Below are 26,023 nucleotides of genomic sequence, written 5' to 3'. Positions count from 1 at the left end.
GCAGCTTTAACTAAAAACGAGTTTATGTTCTATAAACAAGCATTTCAAAGTATTTTTGTTTACAATACCAAGCTTCAGAGTATGATGGCTCTGACACACAAAATAATAAAATTAAGCATTAAAATCTCTCCTACAAAAGAAGACATTCAATGATTTCTGCATATTGGTATTTGAAACTGTGCACTCTCCGATTTTTTTTTTTTTTTGGCCTATGTGACAAAAATATAGTAAACAAAAGTTTTGTTTTGTTTGACAAATGTTACCTTTGTAACTTGTTACAGAATCTGCAAAATGTTTTAGCTAATCCAGTGTATATTAATACCTCACTTTGGATGTTACTTTGGCATTTTATGGGGCCTGCAATGGTCATGTAACGTAAAGCCTCGTACACACGATCAGATTTTCCGCAGACTTTTGTCCCAAGGCATGTGCCTGGGGTTTGTCTTGCATACAAACACGAACGTACTGACGTACTACATGGCTTTTCAGCTCTTTAGTGCCACCCTTTGGGCTTCTTCTGCTAATTTCATGTTAGTAAAAGTTTGGTGAGTGTTGATTTGCGCTTTTCATTTAGAGCTTTTCATTTGACGCTTTTCATTTAGCGCTTTTCAGTTTGCGCTTTTCATTTCGTGCTTTTCAGTTCGTTTCTTAACAGCCGTTCGTCAACCAGACATGTTGCAGAATCGGAGGAGGTAACGTGTTATTTATTATTGGCCTTGGAGTTATTGCTTTGACCCAGGTCCAGTCCAGGAACAGGAGGAGGAGGAGTTCTTGGACCAAAAATTGGTTGCTTTATTAATCGTGACCAATTATGTCATATGCCTTTGCTGCGGGAGCTCCAGGAGAATAATCCAGATGTTTTTCGGAATTATCTCCGGATGACGGACTCCTGCTTTCACCAACTCTTGGCATTGTTGACCCCCTATATTAAGAAGCAGGACACACGAGGCTTTTTTTTTTTGGTTGAATTTTGATTTGATTTGGTATATTTTCTATATTTTTGGATGCATAGAATGCACTTTTTGGTTAAGTTATATTGGCAGATGGCATGTCTAATTTTATTTGTTTTCTTTTTTTAATGCACAATAAAAAAATTGTGGCGAATAATACTTGGCTATGTGTTTTACTTCAAATGACAGTTTGGGAGTACTCAGTTACATTTAAAAAAAATACAATGTAAAATTAACACCAACATAGTTGTATCCAACATTTGTCCACGAAAAATCCGACAATTGTCCGATGGAGCATACAAGCGGTCGGATTTTCCACCAACAGCCTGTCATCACACATTTCCCGTCGGAAAATCCGATCGTGTGTACGAGGCTTAAGACAGCCCATACATTCATCCATTTTTTTTTTTTTTTTATTTAACCAGCAGGTTAACAAAATAAAAAAAGATCTGATTCCCCCATCCACACATTCAAGGTGGATTGGGGTATCACTCCCACTGTGCTATTGAGTTTTGATAGCAGGGGCCTTTCCTGCTGTCAGAATACAACGATCAGTGCAGTGGCTATAGTCGGCCGCACGGATTGATAGGGAAAAACCCGACAGGCTGGTTGTACAGAAGTTGATCAGTAAATTAAGTTCTGTATAAGGCTTGATTCACATCTATGCATGTTGCGTTTCTGCAGTGCTTTTTGCTGTGCTTTCTGAGTTTTTATAACCAAACATTTTTTCTGTGATTTTACTGCGATTTTGCCGGATTTGTGGTGGGTTTTTTTTTTTTTATTTACTGTATATAGCTGGTTGCTAAAGAGATGCCAGTCGCCACATCCTTAGCAATGGATAAGTCGTCAGCTGCCAAGCAGTGCTCTCCCGCCACAGTCTCTCCCAGTGCCGTCTTTTCCCTCCACTGTCTCTCCCGGAGCTGTCTTCTCCCGCGCCGCTGTCTTCTTCCTCGCAATGGTTACTCGCTGAAAACAAAAGACGCTCTTCTCCTGATGCTGTCTTCCGCCGTTGTGACATCCCCCTCTGTCTGACATCTCTTATGTAGCCATGGGGTGTGGCCATCTATCACCAAGAGAGCCTGCCCCTTGTGACGTCACAAGGCTACATAAGAGATGTCAGACAGCGGGGACATCACAACGAAGGAAGACAGCATCAGGAGAAGAGGGTCTTTTTTGTTTTCAGCGTGTAACCGGCAGCGAGGAAGAAGACAGCCACAGCACAGGAGGGGTGGCGGTAGGAGAAGAAGGCGGCACTGGGAGAGATGGCGGTGGGAGAAGATAGAGCTATTTTTTTTTTAATAAAGGACTTGCCCTTTTTTATTTTTACATTTCACTGCATTTTTGGTGAATGGGTAAGGGTACGATGTACCCGATACCCATATACATGGGGGGCCGGGATCTGGGGGCTCCCTTGTTAAAGGGGGCTTCCAGATTCCGATAAGCCCCCCGTACGCAGACCCCGACAACCACCAGCCAGGGTTATTGGGAAGAGGCCCTTGTCCCCATCAACATTGGGGCAAGGTGCTTTGTGGTGGGGGGCGCAGAGCCCCCCCCGCCCCAAAGCACCCACCACCCCATATATAGTGAAAAATGAAAAGGATGCTTTTGCACTACTCAGAATAAATATAAAAATGGTGATATATAAATCAGTATTGGTGAATATAAATACAGCAAAATCTGTAGTGTACTACTAATCACTAATCAAAATCGAAAATTAATAAAGTGATTTTGCGCAAATACTAATAATAAATGGTGTCAAATTAATACATTTGAATAATTCTGGAGACTAATTAAATTATTATTGTGGAAATGAACATACGTGATACATTCAGTGTCTATCTACAATAATAGACTAAAATTACTATAACAATAATAACCTTGTGTAAAATCACAGTGTTCTTCATACATCGGTGACCATAATAAATAAATACATATGACCTAGTGGAGACATCAATTGTATGGATGAAGTTTAAATCACCTTTTGTGGCTGTACTCGATGCAGATTAACTTTAAATAGTGAATAAACAAAATGGAGAAATAATAATATATAAAGTCCAAGAAATTATGTTAAATGGAAGATTATAACGTTCTATATGTATTAAGCCGAGTGCGGTTGTTGTTCCCAATATTCTTAGTGTGGTTCCTTTAGCAGTGAGGTCTCACAGGACTCTTACCTCAACGCTGGCTATGCTATGCAGTACCCGCCGTCACTGCTGGGTGGATTCTTAATTCTCCTGCGTTGTGGTCATTTCTCCTCTGGATATGATACTGCTCTGTTCCCTCAGTGCTGGCTGTAAGATGCAGTACCCACTCCACTAGGTCATACGTATTTATTTATTATGGTCACCAATGTATGAAGAACACTGTGATTTTACACAAGGTTATTATTATTATAGTAATTTTAGTCTATTATTGTAGATAGACACTGAACCCACCACCCCATGTTAAGGGCATGCGGTCTGGTATGGTTCGGGGGGGGGGCGCTCCCTTGTCCCCTTCCTTTCCTGACCTGATGGGCTGCATGCTCGGATTAGGGTCTGGTATGCATTTAAAAAAAAATAAAATTTTGGCATGGGGTGTCCCCTCCAAATCCATACCAGATCGAAGGGCCTGGCATGGACTGGGGGAGGGGGGGGGGAAACGCTGTCTTTTTTGTGAATTTTAGACGCCAATTTTTTCTTTTACATTTAGCTGTCAGCGGGGAAGCCTCATCTACTGCTAAGGACGCAGCGGCCGGCTTCCCGACCCGCTCCTTATTAACCAGCTATTTACAGTGAATGTAAAAAAAAGACACAGCGCAAAGCGTGATAAAAACGCAGTACATGTATTTTGGATGCGGGTCCATTGAAGTCTTACATGCAAAACGCTGCATTTTGCGGAAAAAAAGTCCCCAACCCTTTCAAAGAACACACAGGCACAAAAATGCCTGTAAACATGTTCCATAGGAACCCATGTTAAAAAAAAAATTCCCTGCATTTCTGCAAAATGCATAAAGCATCAAAAAATGCATTAGTGTGAATAACCAAGGTTCCCATACATGGATAAAAACTTGTCTGGTACTTGCTGAACTGGCTAAATTTCATATGTATGGCTAGCTTAACACTGAAGCCAAAACTATGTATTTAGTGCGTGGGTGTCTGTCTGTGTCTCTGTTATGGAGATTTCCCTTCTCGTCCTCTCAGGACAAGATTAACACTGAAGCCAAAAGTATGTATTTAGTGTGTCAGTGTCTGTCTGTGTCTCTGTTATGGAGATTTCCCTTCTCTTCCTCTCAGGACAAGATTTAACCAGTTGCCGACCGCCGCACGCCGACGTACGTCGGCACAATGGCACGGGCAGGCATAAGGGCTTACCTGTACGTCCCTGCCTATCCGTGGGCAGGGGGTCCAATCAGACCCCACCCCGGTGCCTGCGGCAGTCGGATTCTAGTCAGGGGTGATCAGAGGTGAGGGGGAGGCCTCTCATTCGTGGCCACCCCCTCGCGATTGCTCCTGGCGAATGAAATGCTTCCTTGGCTTCTGTAACGTAAACAGAAGCGGAGGAAGAGAAGACATCAGTGTGAGTTTGCACCAACACTACATTTCCAGTAGAACACGCAGGCACACTTTTCACCCCCCAGTCACCCCCCGATCACCCCCCTGTACCCTGTCACTAAGCGATCATTTTTCTGATCACTGTATTAGTGTCACAGGTGACGCTAGTTAGGGAGGTAAGTATATAGGTTCGCTGTCAGAGTTTTATAGCGTCAGGGACCCCCATATACTACCTAATAAAGGTTTTAACTCCCTGATTGCCCCCTAGTTAACCCTTTCACCAGTGATTACCGTATAAGTGTTGACTCTGGTTAGTTAGTTTGTTTATTATAGTTTCAGGGCACCCGCCATTTATTACCTAATAAAGGTTTAACCCCCTAATCGCCTGGCGGTGATATAAGTTAAGTTTTAGGGTCAGATAATGTCTGCGTCGCCCCAGGCAGCGTCAGGTTAGTGCCAGTAGCGCTAACACCCACGCACGCAGCATACACCTCCCTTAGTGGTATAGTATCTGAACGGATCAATATCTGATCCGATCAGATCTATACTAGCGTCCCCAGTAATTTAGGGTCCCCAAAAACACAGTGTTAGCAGGATCAGCCCAGATACCTGCTAGCACCTGCGTTTTGCCCAGCCCTGCCCAGCCCACCCAAGTGCAGTTTTGATCGATCACTGTCACTTACAAAACACTAAACACATAACTGCAGTGTTTGCAGAGTCAGGCCTGATCCCTGCGATCGCTAACAGTTTTTTGGTAGCATTTTGATACAGCCACTAACAGTCAGGAGCTTTTTTACCTGTGAGTCTCACTAGTGTACCATTAAATTTAGAGCCCAAAATGGCAAATTGAAGGTACACTAGTGAAGAGGCCTACACGTTTCTGAGCATGACAGATAGTGAAGAGGAAGTCACTCATCTGTCAGATTCAGGCTCAGAATACGAACCTGTAGACAGCAGCGGCTCCATGACAGATAGCTCTGACGAGTCCCATAAGTGCAGTTCAAGCTGGCGAGGTGGCAAGCACAAGTAGTATCCCGCTGCCACCAAGAAGACGAACACAGGCCCGTCGTGCCCATAGTGCCCTTCCTGCTGCATTTGCCAATCCTAATTGGGAACCCACCACTTCTGCAGCACCCGTACTTCCCCAATTCACTGGCCAACCCGGCATTCATGTGGAAACAGTTGATTTTACGCCACTTGATTTTTATTCGCTGTTTTTCACCGAAGATCTCATACTGACCCAATTCACCATATGCCCGTGTTCTCTGCTTTCATGGCCAGGGCACGATACGAGCAGATTTTGCGGTTCATGCACTTCAACAACAATGAACTCTGTCGTCCTTGTGGAGACCCTGGATACGATCAGCCCCTCGTAAACCACTTCAACCAACGTTTTGCAGACTTGTTTACTCCCCATCAAGTTGTCTGCGTTGATGAGTCCCTGATTAAGTTTTCTGGCGGCTTGTCATTCAAACAGTACCTTCCCAGCAAGCGTGCCAGATACAGGGTCAAGATGTATAAGCTCTGTGACAGGGCCACAGGCTATACATGTAGTTTTATGGTTTACGAGGGAAAAGATAGTCACGTAGAGCCGACAAACTGCCCTGAGTATATAGGAAGCGCTGGCAAGATTGTGTGGGACTTGGTGTCACCCTTATTCGGAAAGGGGTACCACTTATATGTGGACAATTATTACACAAGCGTGCCACTTTTTAGTCACCTTTTTGATCATCAGATTGGAGCATGTGGCACCGTGCGACCTAATCGCCAGGGCTTTCCCCAGCGGCTTGTAGATTCCCGTCTTAGGCTGGGGGAGAGAGCCTGCTTGCAGTGTAATAATTTGCTCGCTATGAAGTGGAGGGATAATAAGAATGTTTTCGTTCTTACCTCCCTTCATGTAGACACGACGGTCCAAATTACTACAGCGACTGGTGTTGTGGAGAAACCCCTCTGTGTCCATGAATATAACCAAAATATGGGAGGGGTGGACCTCAACGACCAGTTGTTGGCACCATACTTAGTTGCCCGTAAGGCCAGACGCTGGTATAAATAAGTGTCTGTATACTTATTTCAATTGGCTTTGCTGAACGCTCATGTGCTATATAGAGCTTCAGGACGGACTGGATCCTTCCTTAAATTCCAGGAAGAGATCGTCAGAGCCCTTCTGTTTCCAGACGGTTCTCCACCTCACCTTCCCTAACCAAATGCAGTAAGCCGGCTGCATGAGAGGCATTTTCCTTATGTCCTCCCACGTACCCCTACCCAACGAGCCCCCCCAAAAAAATGTTGTGTCTGCAGAAAGCACGGATATAGGCGTGACACCCGCTATTATTGTCCCTCCTGTCCTGACAATCCTGGTCTTTGCATTGGTGAATGTTTTGAACGCTACCATACACTAGTATTAGCGTAGGGTACAGCACTGCACAGACTAGGACACACTTTCACAGGGTCTCCCAAGATGCCATCGCATTTTGAGAAACCCGAACCTGGTACCACTTACAAAAAAAAGTGTAAAAAAAAAAAAAAACACAAAAAAAATATAAAATAAAAAAAACAAAAATAGTTGTTGTTTTATTGTTCTCTCTCTCTCTATTCTCTCTCTCTATTGTTCTGCTCTTTTTTACTGTATTCTATTCTGCAATGTTTTATTGTTATTATGTTTTATCATGTTTGCTTTTCAGATATGCAATTTTTTTATACTTTACTGTTTACTGTATTTTATTGTTGACCATTTTTTTGTTTTCAGGTACGCAATTCAGCTGCAGCGCAGAATTATTTATCTTGACAGCAACAGCGTTTGCTCCCACAATACATAAAGCCGTGACTCCAGCGCTGTCGGAGGTGATTTCACCACCACAGTTATATACTTCAGCATATATGCCGATGCATGGGGGCAGCAGGGGCGGAGGAGCGATTTGCTCCTACCTTTTGCGGGAGGATGCCCCCATGCTTCGGCATATATATTTTTTAGGCACAGGTTGCGTTAAAAAATGTTTTATTTTTTACTATTTTTTTTGTATTTGCTTTGCAGGTATGGTAAGTCTTACTGTTATACTGTAATTTTATTTTGTTTTATTGTTAACCATCATTTGCTTAGCAGGTACGCCATTCAGTTGCAGCACAAATTTTTTTATCTTGACAGCAACAGCGTTTGCTCCCACGATACATAAAGCCGTGACTCCAGCGCTGTCGGAGGTGATTTCACCACCACAGTTAAAAAAAAGAGCATATATGCTGAAGCATGGGGGCAGCAGGGGCGGAGGAGCGATTTGCTCCTAACTTTTGGGGCGGATGCCCCCATGCTTCGGCATATATAAATGGTGCATGTATGCCCATCATTAGAAGTGGGTGGATGAAGGGAGGTATTCTAATGGTGGGCATACCCACCGATCAATCTCTTTTTTTTGTTCAGCCCACAGGCTGCATGAAAAAAAAGATTACAATATATGCCCAACAAGGACCAGCAATGTACTGGTATGTTGCTAAACTTTGAGTGGTTATACCAGAATGATGCCTGCAGGTTTAGATATCATCTTGGTATCATTCTTTTCAGCCAGCATTCGGCTTTCATGTAAAAGCAATCCTAGCTGCTAATTAGCCTCTAGACTGCTTTTAATAGAAGTGGGAGGGAATGTCCCCCCCTCCCACCGTCTTCCATGGTTTTCTCTGGCTCTCCTGTCCCAACAGGGAACCCAAAAATGCAGCCAGTGATTCGGCCAGCTGACCATAGAGCTGATCAGAGACCAGAATGGCTACAATCATCTCTATGGCCTAAGAAACCGGAAGCTACGAGCATTTCATGACTTAGATTTCGCCGGATGTAAACAGCGCCATTGGGAAAGCATTTTATCACACCAATCTTGGTGTGGTCAGATGTTCTGAGGGCAGAGGAGAGATCTAGGGTCTAATAGACCCCAATTTTTTCAAAAAAGAGTACCTGTCACTACCTATTGCTATCATAGGAAATATTTACATTCCCTGAAATAACAATAAAAATGATAAAAAAAAAATGAAAGGAACAGTTTAAAAATAAGATAAAAAAGCAAAAAAATAATAAAGAAAAAAAAAAAAAGCACCCCTGTTCCCCCCTGCTCTCGCGCAAAGGGGAACGCAAGCGTCGGTCTGGCGTCAAATGTAAACAGCAATTGCACCATGCATGTGAGGTATCACTGCGAAGGTCAGATCGAGGGAAGTAATTTTAGCAGTAGACCTCCTTTGTAAATCTAAAGTGGTAACCTGTAAAGGCTTTTACAGGCTTTTAAAAATGTATGTAGTTTGTCGCCACTGCACGTTTGTGCGCAATTTTAAAGCATGTCGTGTTTGGTATCCATGTACTCGGCCTAAGGTCATCTTTTTTATTTCATCAAACATTTGGGCAATATAGTGTGTTTTAGTGCATTAAAATTAAAAAAGTGTGTTTTTCCCAAAAAAATGCGTTTGAAAAATCGCTGCGCAAATATTGTGTGTAAAAAAAAAAAAAAATGAAACACCCACCATTTTAATCTGTAGGGCCTTTGCTTTAAAAAATATATACTGTTTGGGGGTTCAAAGTTATTTTCTTGCAAAAAAAAAAAATAATTTTTCATGTAAACAGAAAGTGTCAGAAAGGGCTTTGTCTTCAAGTGGTTAGAAGAGTGGGTGATGTGTGACATAAGCTTCTAAATGTTGTGCATAAAATGCCAGGACAGTTCAAACCCCCCCCCCCCCAAATGACCCCATTTTGGAAAGTAGACACCCCAAGCTATTTCCTGAGAGGCATGTCGAGTCCATGGCATATTTTATATTGTGACACAAGTTGCGGGAAAAAGACAATTTTTTTTTTCTTTTTTGCACAAAGTTGTCACTAAATGATATATTGCTCAAACATGCCATGTAAATATGTGAAATTACACCCCAAAATACATTCTGTTGCTTCACCTGAGTACGGGGATACCACATGTGTGAGACTTTTTGGGAGCCTAGCCGCATACGGGACCCCGAAAACCAAGCACCGCCTTCAGGCTTTCTAAGGGCGTAAATTTTTGATTTCACTCTTCACTGCCTATCACAGTTTCGGAGGCCATGGAATGCCCAGGTGGCACAACCCCCCCTCCCCAAATTACCCCATTTTGGAAAGTAGACACTCCAAGCTATTTGCTGAGAGGTATGGTGAGTATTTTGCAGACCTCACTTTTTGTCACAAAGTTTTGAAAATTGAAAAAAGAAAAAAAACATTTCTTGTCTTTCTTCAATTTCAAAAACAAATGAGAGCTGCAAAATACTCACTATGCCTCTCAGCAAACAGCTTGGGGTGTCTACTTTCCAAAATGGGACTCATTTGGGGGGGTTTTGTGCCATTCTGGGCATTCCATGGCCTCCGAAACTGTGGTAGGCAGTGAAGAGTGAAATCAAAAATTTACGCCCTTAGAAAGCCTGAAGGCGGTGATTGGTTTTCGGGGTCCCGTATGCAGCTAGGCTCCCAAAAAGTCCCACACATGTAGTATCCCCGTACTCAGGAGAAGCAGCAGAATGTATTTTGGAGTGTAATTCCACATATGCCCATGGCAGGTTTGAGCAATATATCATTTAGTGACAACTTTGTGCAAAAAAAATAAATAAAATTTGTCACTTTCCCGCAACTCGTGTCAAAATATAAAATATTCCATGGACTCAACATGCCTCTCAGCAAATAGCTTGGGGTGTCTACTTTCCAAAATGGGGTCATTTGGGGGGGTTTGAGCCATCTTGGCATTTTATGACCTTCAAAACTGTGATAGGTAGTGAGGAGTGAAATCAAAACACACATGTCCCCATACTCAGGAGAAGCAGCTAAATGTATTTTGGGGTGCAATTTCACATATAACCATGGCATGTGTGAGCAATATATCATTTAGTGACAACTTTTAGTAAAATTTTTTTTTTTTTTTATCATTATTCAATCATTTGGGACAAAAACATTTTTATGGGCTCAACATGCCTCTCAGCAATTTCCTTGGGGTGTCTACTTTCCAAAACGGGGTCATTTGGGGGGTTTTGTACTGCCCTGCCATTTTAGCACCTCAAGAAATGACATAGGCAGACTTAAACTAAAAGCTATGTAAATTCCAGAAAATGTACCCTAGTTTGTAGACGCTATAACGTTTGCGCAAACCAATAAATATACGCTTATTGACATTTTTTTTACCAAAGACATGTGGCCGAATACATTTTGGCCTAAATGTATGACTAAAATTGAGTTTATTGGATTTTTTTTATACCAAAAAGTAGAAAATATCATTTTTTTTTCAAAATTTTCGGTCTTTTTCCGTTTATAGCGCAAAAAATAAAAACCGCAGAGGTGATCAAATACCATCAAAAGAAAGCTCTATTTGTGGGAAGAAAAGGACACAAATTTTGTTTGGGTACAGCATTGCATGACCGTGCAATTAGCAGTTAAAGCGACGCAGTGCCAAATTGTAAAAAGTGCTCTAGTCAGGTAAATCCTTCCGGGGCTGAAGTGGTTAACAAGTTAATGAAATTATCTGATAATTAAATTGATAGTAATAAAAACCCTATCCAATCTGACTAATCAATGTATAGAAATAGATTAGCTAATCAATTTGTCACTCATTGTAAATCCATTAACAATGTTATTATCCATTAAACCCTTGTAACCCTTCTTTATACCAGACAATACAAATCAGTTTAAGTGCTAACCTATGGTATAATTTAACCTACCATAACCTCTAACCTATAAACGTAACTCTATTCTGTTAGTGACATTTCAACCCCACGGGTTGAACAAAAAAACTCACTTCCACCATGTGAGATTAGTTCAGCCATCTCCCCTGCTGAGCCATTGTGTCCTGACAGGGGGGATTCCCCCCACCAGAACACTCCGATCAGCCCTCTATGCCATTGGCTGAGTCAGATGCTGGTTTTCGAGCATGCACGTCCAACAGAAGCCTGGCCGAATGTTGGCTGTTTTTTTTTTTTAACCACCTAATGTCTCCTGACATTCAGCCCTTGTGTACAGGAGGGCATTTTTACTTCACCTATCAGGTAAAAATGTAAAAATGCAAAGACTACATTTAAATGCATGTATGGCATGTGGTTGCAACATGCCCTTGCTTGAAGCGTGACAGGAAGCAACAATTTTTAACCCAGATGCGAAACATTGTCACTCTGGCATGTACTGTAAACACCCAAGTGCCCGGCTTTGAACACCAAAAAGCTCAGAGCTGAACTCTTAAGTTCATTCATTGCAGAGGAGATTATGGCTCAGGGTTATGTTTAAAGTATTAGGGTAAAGTAAAGTGTTAAAGCCTAATTATATTTTCTTCTTTTACTAGCAGCCTATCAATTCTGAAAAATAAAGCTCTTACTGCAATACTAATCTTGTATTTATCCCTGTTCCCTGTAAAAACAACATTCAGCCACCGGTCCTCTTCTGGGTGGAGTTATGCCCAAAACATTAAAGAATTCCAGGTATGGATATTTTTACCCAGTTACACTGGTACAGCCAGGAGCAATGTACCCATGACTATGCCATACCTGTGGAATCCCTCTAGAAACTGTAAGTCACTGTACTAGACACTGCTATTACAGTGATCTCCAATAGCTTCCAGGTCCCCTGCCAAGTGGTTGTCCTGCTGCATTCTGAAAGCAGGAGGTTGACTGCTGGGCATGGGTGCCATTCAGAAATTACTTTGCATTTCCTCAGAATCAGTTGCGTGCAGCACTGTCCTCTGAATATGATATGCAGTCTAATTTTTGCCACAGCCTTAAACCAAAGCCCCAGTATATGCAGTGCCCTGAGCGGCTGCATGCCCTTCTTTAGGTGGAAGGTTGGGGGGATGGTTAAACCACGGCTCAACCTTTTGCTTTTGTTGGGACACAATGTAGGAAAGGTAATGCCGCTCTCCAAGCTCCGTGGACCGTAAAGGAAAACCTCCACCCTCAATAGGAAACAGGTGCAAGCTGTGCACAAGTATATGGTAGCAAGTAAATCCCAGGCTGCTGCACTCTGAGAATGGTCATCTTTATTCCAAAAGTATTAAGATCCAACAAAAGTCATCAGATACGATAGGAGAATAGCGATAGCTAATGCATTTCACATACAGAGATGATTACTCATAGCTAAAAGATAAGTGAATGTAGTCACAACTAAATGGAGCAAAAGGGTAAAAATCCAGCAATAAGAAAACTGGTGAAGCAATCAATTAAATCAATGAACAATAATTAGTTCAAAGGACACACTTGCGGAACATCCCATGGACCAAAAGTCCCAACAGTGAAGACCACCTATAGGAAAACATATGTGTATTGGCACTACCGAAATATATGCACACATATGTTCACATTAAGTACAAACATAAAACATATGTATATTGGCACTAACGAAACACATGTACATATATGTTCACATTGAGTACAAACATAAATATATATTCACCCTAAATATGAACATAACCATCTTAAAAGCAGTCCAATAGCATATGTGAAACTTTGAAAGGCTCAGAGAGGACACCTGCAGACAGTGAACCATGAACATTAAAGCTTCCTGCACTGACACTGCCGAAACCACTAATCTAACTAATGTAATATAGAGATGGCCAAATACGACCTAATAAAAACATGCAGTGATAGGACACTCAAAAATATAAGCATACCAGGGGGTGTGTCCGGATGTAGTGTGAACAAGACTTGTTGCTGAGGAGCTCCGCCGATCCTGTCACAATCCACCACCATCCTGCAAGATAAACGACTTGGAGAGCCACAAAACTCTCCCCAACTACCCCTGGACATCATCCACATCAGCCCTAGTGAAAATTGTGGAGCCCGGCCGGCCGATTGAGTCTATACTGGGCCGCGGCCAGCTCCACACAGCAGCAGCCGCTGCCATCTTGAGGCCTGTGAGGCCTCCGACATCTCCGGGCTAAAGTGCCGCAATCGGCGGAGCGGAGGGCGGCCAATTCATCCGTTTCTGTGACGGCTATTCCCCGGGGGTGACTGTCCAGTGTAGAGGGCCGAAAGACCACCGGGGGATCTATTGAGACTGTTCCAGGGCGACTCGGCCCGCCGCCATCTTTAGGCCTACGGAGCCTCCAGCATCCCCGGGCTCGGGTGCCGTGATCAGCGTAGTGGGAGGCGGCCAATACATCCGCACCTGTAGCGGCGGTTCCCTGGGATGCTGCTGGACTGTGTGGGGACCCGAGGGAGGATCCATAAGAGTAGATTCCGGGCTCCCGAGGCCCGCTGCTATCTTGCGGCCTGCGGTGCCTGGCTCATCCTCCACCCACAGGTACTGTGCCCCATAGACACTGTGCTGCCTTCCCTAAGTCACCATCCTGGCAGAGGCTTTGTCTCACAGTAAGCCCTGACGCTGTGCACCCTCTGTCCCGCTCCCTGCGTTCCGGTGCCTTCCTGCTGTCCCTCACCAAGCATAAACGCTCCGTCAGTGGCCGCATTGTCCGGGCGCCAGTTGGCGGCTGTAATGGCGGTGAACGCACAAACAGTTGCGGAGTCAGGGGCTACGGAGTTCCCCATGGGAGCTGAGATCCTGGCGGCCATCACGGCATGCAAAGAAACCCTGGCTGCCAAGATAGACTTCTTAACAGTGGATGTAAGTCTCATCCGTCAAGACATGGACAAATTCCGATCCTGTATAACCGAGGTGGAGGACAGGGTCTCCACGGTGGAGGATGCGATCTGGTCGGATTCCAGGGAGGTGAGGGCCCTGCAGCTCCAGATGAAGGCGCTTCAGGAACGAGCCATAGACACCGAAAATCGCCTCAGGCCTAACAACATTCGCATAATTGGTTTAATGATGTGGTAAAACAAAGTGGTAAGTCCAAAATGCAAAAATAATAAGTGAAACGAGTATTAACTCATGTCCATACAAAGTAAGTAGGACGATGGTGGATGGTTGGAGGCCCACAAGACCCGGTAAGTGTAGTGTAGATCCGTGAGGCTAAGCTGGCTTCAACAATATCAAACATCCAAACAATAATGAAGATGGGTACTCTTACCAGAAAAGGTGGACTCCCCTGTCAGCGACATGGAGTCAATCAGGCAATGAGCCCCATCGGGCCGGGTGAGGAAATCCAAGGTGTAGAAACAGGCAAGATGCACTTCCATCACCAGGAACTCCAAAAAACACGCGGTGGGGGCCAAGGATGGAAATGCCCCAATATGAAATGGCTAGATAACACTGGTCATCCAAAAAGGAAAGTAGTCTTATCCGGAATTCATGTAAGAGAAAAAAAAATGCTTCCGCATGGTGCAGGTAAAAAAAGGGGGGTTTTTATTGCTAAAAAGCCAAGAACAATAAAAGTAGTGATCACAAGGTTAAGAACAAAAGCAGCGTGGAGAAGGGGTACCGCCCCACGCGTTTCGACCCAATGGTCTTCAACTGGGGCATCACGGAAGTGCATCTTGCCTGTTTCTACACCTTGGATTTCCTCTCCTGGCCCGATAGGGCTCATTGCCCGATTGACTCCATGTCGCTGACAGGGGAGTCCACCTTTGCTGGTAAGAGTACCCATCTTCATTATTGTTTGGATGTTTGATATCATTGAAGCCAGCTTAGCCTCACGGATCTACACTACACTTACCGGGTCTTGTGGGCCTCCAACCATCCACCATCGTCCTACTTACTTTGTATGGACATGAGTTAATACTCGTTTCACTTATTATTTTTGCATTTTGGACTTACCACTTTGTTTTACCACATCGTTTAATTAATATTCTTACATGGACTCATGTAGATTTTTATAGTCATAGTATTGTTTAGCGCTGCATTTTTTAATTTATTCACTCTGTTGTTTGTCACAATGTATGCTGAGGCTTACTCACCTTTGTCCTTCACAGAGCGCAGTGTTTGGCTACGTATTACTTTGCATAATTGGTTTACCTGAGAGAGCAGAGGGCCCCAGACCAGTGGAGTTCACTGAACAGTTATTATCCACCTTGTTTAGTCTGGGTAATGTGCCACCCACTTTTGTAGTGGAAAGAGCCCACAGGGTCCCACCACTCCCTCCGAGACCCGGGGCCCCTCCACGTCCCTTCTTGCTACGCTTACCAAACTACCGGGATCGTGAACGTATCTTGGCGGCGGCCCGAACCATGCCGGAAATCAAATATGAAGACACCAGACTGTCTTTCTTTCCATATTTCTCTCAAGAGGTGCAGCAGCTCCGCAAATCTTTCACAGATGTCAGACGCCGACTCCGAGAAAAGGGAATACGTTTTGGCCTTCTATATCCCAGCAGGCTGAGGATCACTGATGGTGACACCACCCGCTTCTTTGACACCCCCGAGGCCGCTGCGGCGTGGTTGGATACCCGCTAGTGTCATAACAACAACTGGAACTTTGGCTTTATGGCTTGCTGGGCCCAGCTAAATACCTCCCCTTCTTATAATGATCCTCCTTTCTGTCCCCTGTTGACTTCCAGCACAATCCATTATCTGCTCCTACATCTTTCTGCACTGCTGTACCTCGCCATCATCCTAACCTTCTACTCTGTACCCTTTGCTGATGGCACTAAAGCTAGCTCCTCCTGCCTGAGGAGCTCCAGCAACTATCATACAGACTTTTGTTTTTGACCCCTAAACGGTGATCCGTCCACAGGTGCTCTGGTTTCTGGGACACCCCCCCCCCCCTCATCGTTCCGGAGACCACCACTCACACCTATATTCCCTGTAGGTAGACTCTGGTGGATGGTCATAATCCACTCCTGGCTACCTGTTATTTGAGTCTCACCAGCTACAGGAACTGACGGAGGTTTACCCTCTGATTCTGGACTGGCATGTTAGTGTAGTGCACCGAGTTAAGGTTGCCACTACAGTTCTAAGGTTTCTTTTTTGTTTAGGGGTAAAATTATCCCCAGCCTTCTCCCTCGTTTTGGAAGAGAGATGGGGCATAGTAGGAAAGGCACATCGTGCCTGGGTTTGTTTGAAAATGTTTTAAAGGTTTTTTTCTTTTTTTTCTTTTTTGGTGAATGGTTTTGGATAAGTCTAAATGCTGCTAATACATGGTGTACTATATCAAGGATTTTGCTGCTCATGGTTCGCTTCCTGGTTCACTCTCCCACTCATCCTAGTTGGTTCTCACTTTTTAACATAGATGGCTAATCCCCTTGCTAATTCCTTTACGGTCCTTTCCTGGAATGTCAGAGGTCTTGGATCAAAATTCAAGCAAGCTCTCCTTTTCCAGTACCTAAAATCCCACTCCCCCCAACTCATCCTTCTTCAAGAGACCCATCTTATGGGCAGCAAAATCCTGACATTGAAAAAAACGTGGATACAGAGGGCTATACATGCCACATGCTCTACGTATGCAAGGGGGTGTAAATCCTTATACACAAGAACTTTCCATGTGTGATTGAAGAGGTGTGCACGGACCCACAGGGTAAATTTGTTATTGTTGTATTTACACTCTGGTCTCACAGGTATATTGTCATTAATATGTATATCTGCCTTTCTCACCTGTAATATTATATGCGGTTATGGAAAATATTGCACCCTTTTGCCCTGGGAAAATTTTAATTATGGGAGACTTTAATGCTATCATGTCCCCAGATTTAGATAGACCTGCTCCACCAAAGCACCATTGCACAGATCTCTCTGTTTGGGCTCAGGCAGTAGGCCTAGAAGAGATTTGGAGGTGGAAGCACCCTACAACCAGAATCTATTCATGTTTTTCAGCATCCCACAAAACTGCATCCCGTATAGACCTGGCCTTTTCTAATCTCCCATTGTTGGCAGATGTGCTGGAGGCATCTTATTTACCAAGTGGATTGTCTGATCACAGCCCATTGGTAGTGACGCTTCGCTCTCCTGCATCCCGGAGTGCTGTACTGTGGAGGTTGGGGGCTCATTGGGTCTCCCATCCGGAACTAACCGAAATTGTACCCCCCTTGTTAGCTGATTTCTGGGAGGGAAAACACCGGGTCCTCCTCCCCTGAAATCACTTGGGACGTGTTTAAAGCGTATACGAGGGGACCATATATCTCATCTATTGCCCATATTAAAAAGAAACAATTAAAGGAGACCCAACTATTACAACAATCAGTGACAAATCATACTTCTACATACAGCTCGGATCCCACATCATTTCATTTTGATTCACTTATGGCAGCCCAGAGAGAATTGAATCTTCACTTGACAGACGTCACACGACTTGAAGCTCATAGGGGCAGACAGAGAACTTTTGAACAGGGCGACAAAAATGGTCACCTGCTGGCCCTATTGGCGCAGAATGGCCAACCACTCACGCTTGTCTCCACCCTGCGGACTTCTGATGGGGACACGGTGACTTCCCTCTCTGAGGTTCTGCAAACGTTTACCGCTTTTTATGAAAAGTTGTATACCTCCACGCTGCCCTCTGATTTTCAGTCTGAGCAGCTGCGGGACCTGTTAGATCCCTTGGCGCTGGGCTGGCTTTCAGACCAGGAGCATGAGACACTAGTTAGGCCATTTACGGCCCTAGAAGCTCTGAACGCCATTCAGTCCTTCCCCACTGGTAAGGCACCGGGGCCAGATGGCCTTCCGATTGACTTTTATAAGTCGCATGGAGACCTCCTGGCACCCCTGTTGGCCCAGCTATATAATATATGCTTAAAAGATGGCAAACTGCCCGACTCAATGTATCATGCATATCTGACTTTAATATACAAACCCCCTAAAGATCCAACCTCTTGCGCCTCGTACCGGCCAATTGCATTGCTAAATAACGACTTTAAAATTTTGACCAAATTACTTGCTCTACGACTATATCCCCTACTATCTTCAGTCATTGATTCGGATCAAACTGGCTTTATGCCCCGTAGATCCACTAATGTCAACATCAGAAGGTTATATACCAACATACATGCCCAACACCACAACACGGGTTCGAGAACTATAGCCTCACTTGACATAGAAAAGGCTTTTGACACCGTAGAGTGGCCTTTTCTTTGGGAAACATTGCGTAGAATGGGATTCCCCTTATTGTTTATTCAATGGCTCCAGGTATTGTACAAATGCCCCACTTCATCAGTGAGATTGGGGGGTGGACTATCGGCTCCCTTTAAGCTCACTAGAGGAACCCGGCAGGGCTGTCCTCTCTCTCCAGCCTTATTGGCCTTAGCTACTGAACCGGTGGCAGAGGCGCTACGTACGTCCCCGCATATTAGAGGTCTCCGTATTGGATTGCTGGAGGAGAGGCTGGCCCTGTACGCGGATGACATGCTACTGTTCCTCAATGATGCTGGTCCATCCTTGCAGGGTGTTCTGAACGTGTTAGACACTTTCGCAGTAGTCACCGGACTAAGGGTTACCTGGTCCAAATCCATACTTTTTCCGATAGACCAGGCGGCCAAAACTACTCCCCCCCCAGACTGTTCACTACAATGGGTGGAAACTTTTAAGAACCTGGGATTCATATATCCACCCAAGCATCAGATTTTATCTCACTTAACCTTACCACTATACTCTTGGACACTAAGACAAAACTTAAATCGTGGAGTAACTTACCTCTCAGTTTGGGGACGAGTAAATCTCCTTAAAATGAAAATTATCCCCAAATTCACACAATTGTTCCGCCACTCCGCTCAGTGGCTACCCAAATCCTTTTTTTAAAAAACGGAATCAATTGTTCTCATCCTTTATCTGGGGCTCCTCATCACCCAGGTATCGGCTGTCGACCTTGATGCGGCCGTCAACGCAGGGTGGTATGGCATTTCCTGATTGCTATAAATATTTTCTAGCTACCCAACTGGTGACAGCGGCCTGGTGGCCGCACCCTGACAAAACTAATTCATCCACAGTCCTAGAGGCCACGATAGTGGGCTCGTTGGAAACCCTGCAATTTCTGATATTTAGAGGCTCTCGAGCCCCATATCCTTTGACACCCTCTATGCATACCACCCTGCGGGCTTGGCGGGCAGGCCTAGCTATAGAAAAGTACAAATCAACCGAGATCTCTCCTAACACCCCGATCTGACTGAACCCTACTTTGCCACACATTTACGAACTTCCAGACCCCTTGGCATGGACCAAATATGGTATAAAAATCCTTTCCCACATAGTGTCACAAATGTCATTATCTCCCCTTTCACACCTTTCTTCTATGTATAACGTACCTCATCATTACCAATTTCGTTATCTCCAACTGTCACATGTTTTCGCTGCGCAGTTTCCACGCGCTTCCTGCATCATTGTTCAGTCGGGGCTGGAGAAGACACTAAGTGTGCAGAGAAACCTACCTCACAGCTATATGCGCATTTGGTCTGTGTGTCTCTCCCACCTCTAGATAAACTCTGGTCTCGCTGGCAGCTTGACATACCCTCGCTGGACAATGATGATTGGGATGATGTCTGGGATTTTCCTTTCAGCTCCTTAGTTTCTATGCGGGATCGGCTGATCCAATGTAAGATAGTACATAGAGCATACTTTACTCCACATAGACTCTATAAAATGAACCCTACATGTCCCTCGGAGTGTTGGAGATGTGGAATCTCCCCAGGATATTTCTCTCATATTTTCTGGCATTGCCCTAAAATTCAGCAATATTGGAGTAAGGTGCTTGACATGGTAAAAATAGAGTCGCATCAACTAAACTGCCACATGCCATGGAAGTCTGTCTTTTAGGGCTAATCGAAACACTTGTACCAACAATAGCAAAACGCACACTGGTCAGGTTATTGCTATTCTATGCCCCGAAAAATATTGCCATACAATGGAAGAAGCCCACCCCCCTTCATTGACACAATGGAAAAGTCTGGTTAATAATAACCTTCCTCTATATAAAGACACATACTTCAATAGAGGGTGCCCGATGAAGTACGATAGAGTCTGGCGTACATGGTTGGATGAAGTGGAAACAGCTTGTTGAGTCTCTAAAATAATATGATAGGGGTTGAGAATAATTAAAGTATTGAGTTTTTATTGGTTACAACGGGGGAGAGGACTTGACGTCTCAAGTGACCTCTAAATGGATACAAGAAGAAACAAGCCATGGGTTTAGCTCGCTATAGGATAAATAATACAAATAATAGTATTTTGCCATGGGATGTGTATGATACCTTGTATAGGCACCACAGTTTTTGAGTTGTGTATGTATTGTTTGTCTTGAAAAATGCAATAAAAAATCATTTAAAAAAAAAAAAAATATATATATATATATATATATATATATATATATATATATATATATATATATATAAGCATACGAAATCGATTTGGATAGCATTGGATTCCATTACATCAGATTAAACTGAATAAATACAGGGCCATTTCGGCAATGTAAATGCAATATGGAATATAAGCATACCCAATCGATTTGGATAGCATTGAATTGTGTCAGATTAAATTGCATAAATGAAAAGACCATTTCGGCAATGTGAGTGTGGTATACATCCCAAATGGTGACTGTCTTTTATTGCTCATGGTTCACCGTCTGCAGGTGTCCTCTCTATGAGCCTTTCAAAGTTTCACATATGCTATTGGACTGCTTTTAAGATGGTTATGTTCATATTTAGTGTGAATATATATTTATGTTTGTACTCAATGTGAACATATATGTACATGTGTTTCGGTAGTGCCAATATACATATGTTTTATGTTTGTACTTTATGTGAACATATACTTCGGTAGTGCCAATACACATATGTTTTCCTATAGGTGGTCTTCACTGTTGGGATTTTTGGTCTATGGGATGTTCCTCAAGTGTGTCCTTTTAACTAATTATTGTTCATTGATTTAATTGATTGCTTCACCAGTTTTCTTATTGGTGGATTTTTACCCTTTTGCTCTATTTAGTTGTGACTACATTCACTTATCTTTTAGCTATGAGTAAGCATCTCTGTATGTGAAACGCGTTAGTTATCGCTATTCTTCTATCGTATCTGATGACTTTTGTTGGATTTTAATACTTTTGGAATAAAGATGACCATTCACAGAGTGCAGCAGTCCAGGATTTACTTGCTACCATAGACTTTTGCTTTTGTTGCCCTCTGGACGCCTGTGTGAGCGAGTCTTAATTGTCAGTGTTTTTACATAACATTAAAAAAAGAAGCAAAAATGTGCACTATTGTTTCTTGGCCCTACTACAGGTACAAACAACAAATAATATACATATGTGGTAGCACCACAATTGTCAGGAGTAGGAGAATTTATTTCAGGGTTTTTTGGTGGTAGGTCATGTCATGGTAATGGCAAGAAATATACAGCTACATTTAATAAAAATATAATATTTTTTTCCTATTTTGGGCCAAATTTCAATTGCCAATTAAGAAAAACAGGAGATATTCCTTTGCTGCCAATTGCCACCAAATGAAGGCACAGTTTATCCTTTAAAAATAAGATATAATTCACCTGGATACACTAAGTAGTTACAATGATGTGTACAGTTTTACCAAAACTGCACTCGGACGTTAATTTTTTTTTGTTTGTTTACCTTTTTTCAGGGAGGGGTTAAATTGGCCACATATGCTAAAGTTCGTGTAACTTCTGTATAGATTCCTTAAGCCCTGGTTCACACTGGAGTGTTTTGACATGTGATTTGACATGTCAAATCGTCAGCAATTTCTGTCAATGGCATCGTCCTAATCGGTGTGATGCTGTATCTGCGGTGCCGCACCGATTTAAAAAAGTAGTTTCTGTACTACTTTTTGTGATATCAGGATGCGATTTACATTAATATCTGTGCAGAAACCCGCACAGATGTCTCTGAAATCGAGGCCGAAATCGGGACTGACATGGGGGAGTGAAATCGTGCGAGTTCGCTGAACTCGCACGATTTCACTCCCCCATGTCACTCCCGATTTCGACCGTGATTTCAGAGACATCTGTGTGGGTTTCTGAACACATATTAATGTAAATCGCATCCCGAAATCACAAAAAGTAGTAGGCTTCATTCCCACAGCTCAGTGTGAACCTGGGCCCACACTGGAGCGTTTTGACGTGCGATTTGACATGTCAAATCGGCGGCAATTGCCTTCAATAGCACCGTCCTAATCGGTGCAATGCCGCATTTGCATTTCTTGCAGACCTGTGCTGTAATCCAGTAACACTTCTTTGTGTAGGAGCTTCCTGTAATAAAGACCGGTCACTGCTGCGGTCTCTCCTTGTGTAGGGTGACTGGTTTTGTATCCGCCCCTTCCCATAGTGGTTAAACCCGCTGGGTCCCTCTAGCAGCATTTCTCACTGTGCAGGCTGCGTGCAGTGCAGTGATGACGTAATTGCTATTTTGCACTTTAACATCTAGATTTACAAAGACATTTGGTGCACACAAAGTGGAATTATATCCCATTTGGCCATTGAGGAAAACATTTTAATAAATGTTTTTGTTCCCAGAGCTCAACTTTAATAATCCGTTCAAAAGTTATCGTTCAATAAAAAAAAAGTTTGCTTTGATCATCCACACTGCATTTAGAATTTCAGTGTAAACAATTTACTAAAAAGATCTTTATTGCAATGCAGAAACTTTTTTTTTTTTTTAAACAAAAAAAAAAACACTTTTATATTAGACACATCATTATCTGTATAGTCAGAATTAGATGTATCAAAAACTTTCCTAAACAGTTCATTCAGGTGACATCCAGTCCATGATTATAAAATAAGTTCTTTGCTATGACTAGCTTTGTTCCGATTTCCTTATTAGGTCTGATATTTTTATAGAAGAAATAGAAATAATGGTATAAGTTTCAACAAAGTTTCTAGGACATATCTGCTGCATTCAGCTCCTCACCCCCTGCTGCCACTCCCACCCGCAATCATCGTCTGTCAAAATACAGCCAAGATTGCTATGTAATACACAGCAGGAGCTCCTGTCAAAATGCAAATGACACTTGTGGATAGTCTTCCAGGGTCAATGAATAAATACAACATAACATTGTATTGCTTCAATGTATTTACTATTTCATTCATATATCAATCTAAGCTGTGGATTTTTCATATGATATCAGTTAATCTTTTTGCTAACAGAGCTATTTTTTTTATTTTTTTGCATACATGTTAAAACTGATGGTAGCTGCCGGTTTTTTATGTCGCACAATATTTGCACAACTGTTTATCAAGTCTGGATTTTCACTAAAAATAATTCTAGTGCACACAAACAAAATAAGATCTGTTTTTTTTTTTTGTATGAAATAAAAAAGAGGGTTGTAGAATAAATAGGTACCAAATATCTGAGGCCTGAAAACTGCATGTGCCTGCAAAATGGTGAAAAATTGGGGTACTTAAAATTATCAGCAAGCAACACTTTAAATGCCATTTAGAGTAAATTGTAATTAAACTGTCTAGAATTATCTTATCTATGTTTCATAATCATTGTTTACATACATGTGCACTGTACAAGTGCATTTGCATTCACTTTTTATGTTTAAAATGTGTAACTTTTGTTTCCACTTTGCAACTTTATTGCTTTCACAAAGGGGCCAAAAAGCCCTCATGTGATGGCATTGGGCAGGTGACAGGTACTCTTTATAGGGACATCCGATTTATATTAGTCCCCCAATGTCTCTCCATTGATTGAGTATACACTGCGCTTGAGCTGCTGTTTAACCAGCATTGCTGTTGACATTTTGATAGCGCTGAACCCGCAAGTGCTCAAGACTTCAAGTCTCACACTGCAGTGATGTTGGGAAATGGATGAATCTTGATGTCCTCCTGCTTTACATGCTGAAGACATTTATTGTGGTCCCAGGCTCTCTGGAGGGAAGCCACTTGGATCAGTTTTACTAAATAGCCTTGTGCCTGCTTAAAAAATAAGCTCTTGCAGCCGTGAGCTTGTTTTGAGCCAGAACGTACGGGTAACATACTGTGTAGCAAAATCCTTAAAGAATTCTTACAGGAAAAAAAAAAACATAATCCTTTTATTAACCCTAATTAAAGCCTTCCTCCCCTTAGCAAATATTTTTTGCTAATTTGTTTATTTTCCATATTTATCTTAATATTTATATTTTTCTTTTCATTTTGTTTTTTCAGTGTTGTATAATAAAAGTTAAAAATTGAAAAAAAAAAAAAAAATATTAGAAAGCTTAGTTTGTCTCCCACCAAAAACAAAAACAAAAAACAAAACATGTATGTATTTTGTTATCTTAAGTAATGACAAAGCAATCACTGGTGGATAAACAGGCCTACAATGGCCTGCAATTGCTCTGGTCCATAGGGGCTATAAAGGTATGAAAGTTTAAGTGGTAATGGTATATTAATATGACACTCACCTGTAAGCAAGTTGAAATTGCAGCGTGTCCACTGGTCATTGTCGATATTATAGGAATCTATATGCCGCACTAAAATCCTGTCATTATTGTAATCTAAATCATTTCCTCCCATGACATAAAGCTTTCTTTGGACTGCTGCCATTGCATGGTAAACTCTTCTCTGCAGCATAGGACTGCGACTAATCCACTTATTCTGCAGAGAAAAAAAAAGTATGGAGATGCTTTATAAACTGTTTATTCAAATACAATTAACCTATACAGTTTTACATAAACATGCCACATGTAATAGCATTATAAAATTATGTAATGTTTCTTCTTATTAATGGAAAGGAAAGGTAGGTTCATGTTATCAGGAATAATACAATTTCACATATTAATATATTATAAATAGTTGCTCCCCTATGAGCAATTACCTGTTGTTCCTTTTTAAAGACACAGGGGGGGTTCTTTCCGAAAGGCAAATCCACTTTGCACTACAAGTGCAAAGTGCACTTGAAATTGCACTGAAAGTGTACTTGGAAGTGCAGTGGCTGTAGATCCGAGGAGGACATGCAAGGAAAATTAAAACAGCATTTTAGCTTGCACATGATTGGATGATAAAATCAGCAGAGCGTCCCCTCATTTCAGATCTACCTCTCAGATTTACAGCGACTGCACTTCCAAGTGCAATTTCAAGTGCACTTTTGCAAATAAACCCCCCCCCATCCCCCCCCCCCCCGTGCTAAGTGAAATTACGCACTAAAAATGTACTTCTGCTTCTAAAAATGCTCTATGCCTGGCTGTTATGTTAACCCTCTGATTGCTAAACCCTCTGACATGGAGTAATATGTAGTTTGAGTTCTAACATCAATTGAAGCATACATATTCCAAGGTAATTGGCTAAGGAAGTTACTTCACTAGAAAATCTTTTTAATCCAGTTAGGTACTTCATGAATAAAACACTAAACATATTTTACATACAGTGCCTTGAAAAGTATTCATACCCCTTGACATTTTCCACATTTTGTCATGTTACAACCAAACTGTAAGTGTATTTAATTGGGATTTTATGTGATAGACCAACACAAAGTGACACATAATTGTAAAGTGGGAGGAAAATAATAAATGGTTTTCAAATTTTTTTACAAATAAATATGTGAAAAGTGTGGTGTGCATTTGTATTCAGCCCCCTTTACTCTGATACCCCTAACTAAAATCTAGTGGAAACAATTGCCTTCAGAAGTCACCTAATTTGTAAATAGAGTCCACTTGTGTGTAATTTAATCTCAGTATAAATACAGCTGGTCTGTGAAGCACACCAGGCAGGTCAGCAATAAAGTTGTGGAGAAGTTTAAAGCAGAGTTGGGTTATAAAGAAAATACCAAGCTTTGAA

At 42.4% G+C, this 26,023-nt stretch overlaps 1 protein-coding gene across 2 annotated transcripts in view; it reads right to left on the bottom strand.

The window, feature by feature from the left end:
• KLHL32 (kelch like family member 32) overlaps positions 1–26,023 on the bottom strand; it is a 318,383-nt gene that overhangs the window by 16,706 nt on the left and 275,654 nt on the right. For both annotated transcript variants that reach the window (XM_073626973.1, XM_073626974.1), the window contains one exon: positions 24,652–24,844. In XM_073626973.1, the coding sequence (XP_073483074.1) occupies positions 24,652–24,844 (193 nt within the window). The remainder of the gene's footprint in view (positions 1–24,651; positions 24,845–26,023) is intronic.

Source organism: Aquarana catesbeiana, linkage group LG04, assembly GCF_042186555.1.
Source record: "Aquarana catesbeiana isolate 2022-GZ linkage group LG04, ASM4218655v1, whole genome shotgun sequence".
NCBI classification, from domain to species: domain Eukaryota; kingdom Metazoa; phylum Chordata; class Amphibia; order Anura; family Ranidae; genus Aquarana; species Aquarana catesbeiana.
The sequence above is the reverse complement of the archived record's forward strand: the minus strand, read 5'-3'. Positions and strand labels throughout refer to the sequence as shown.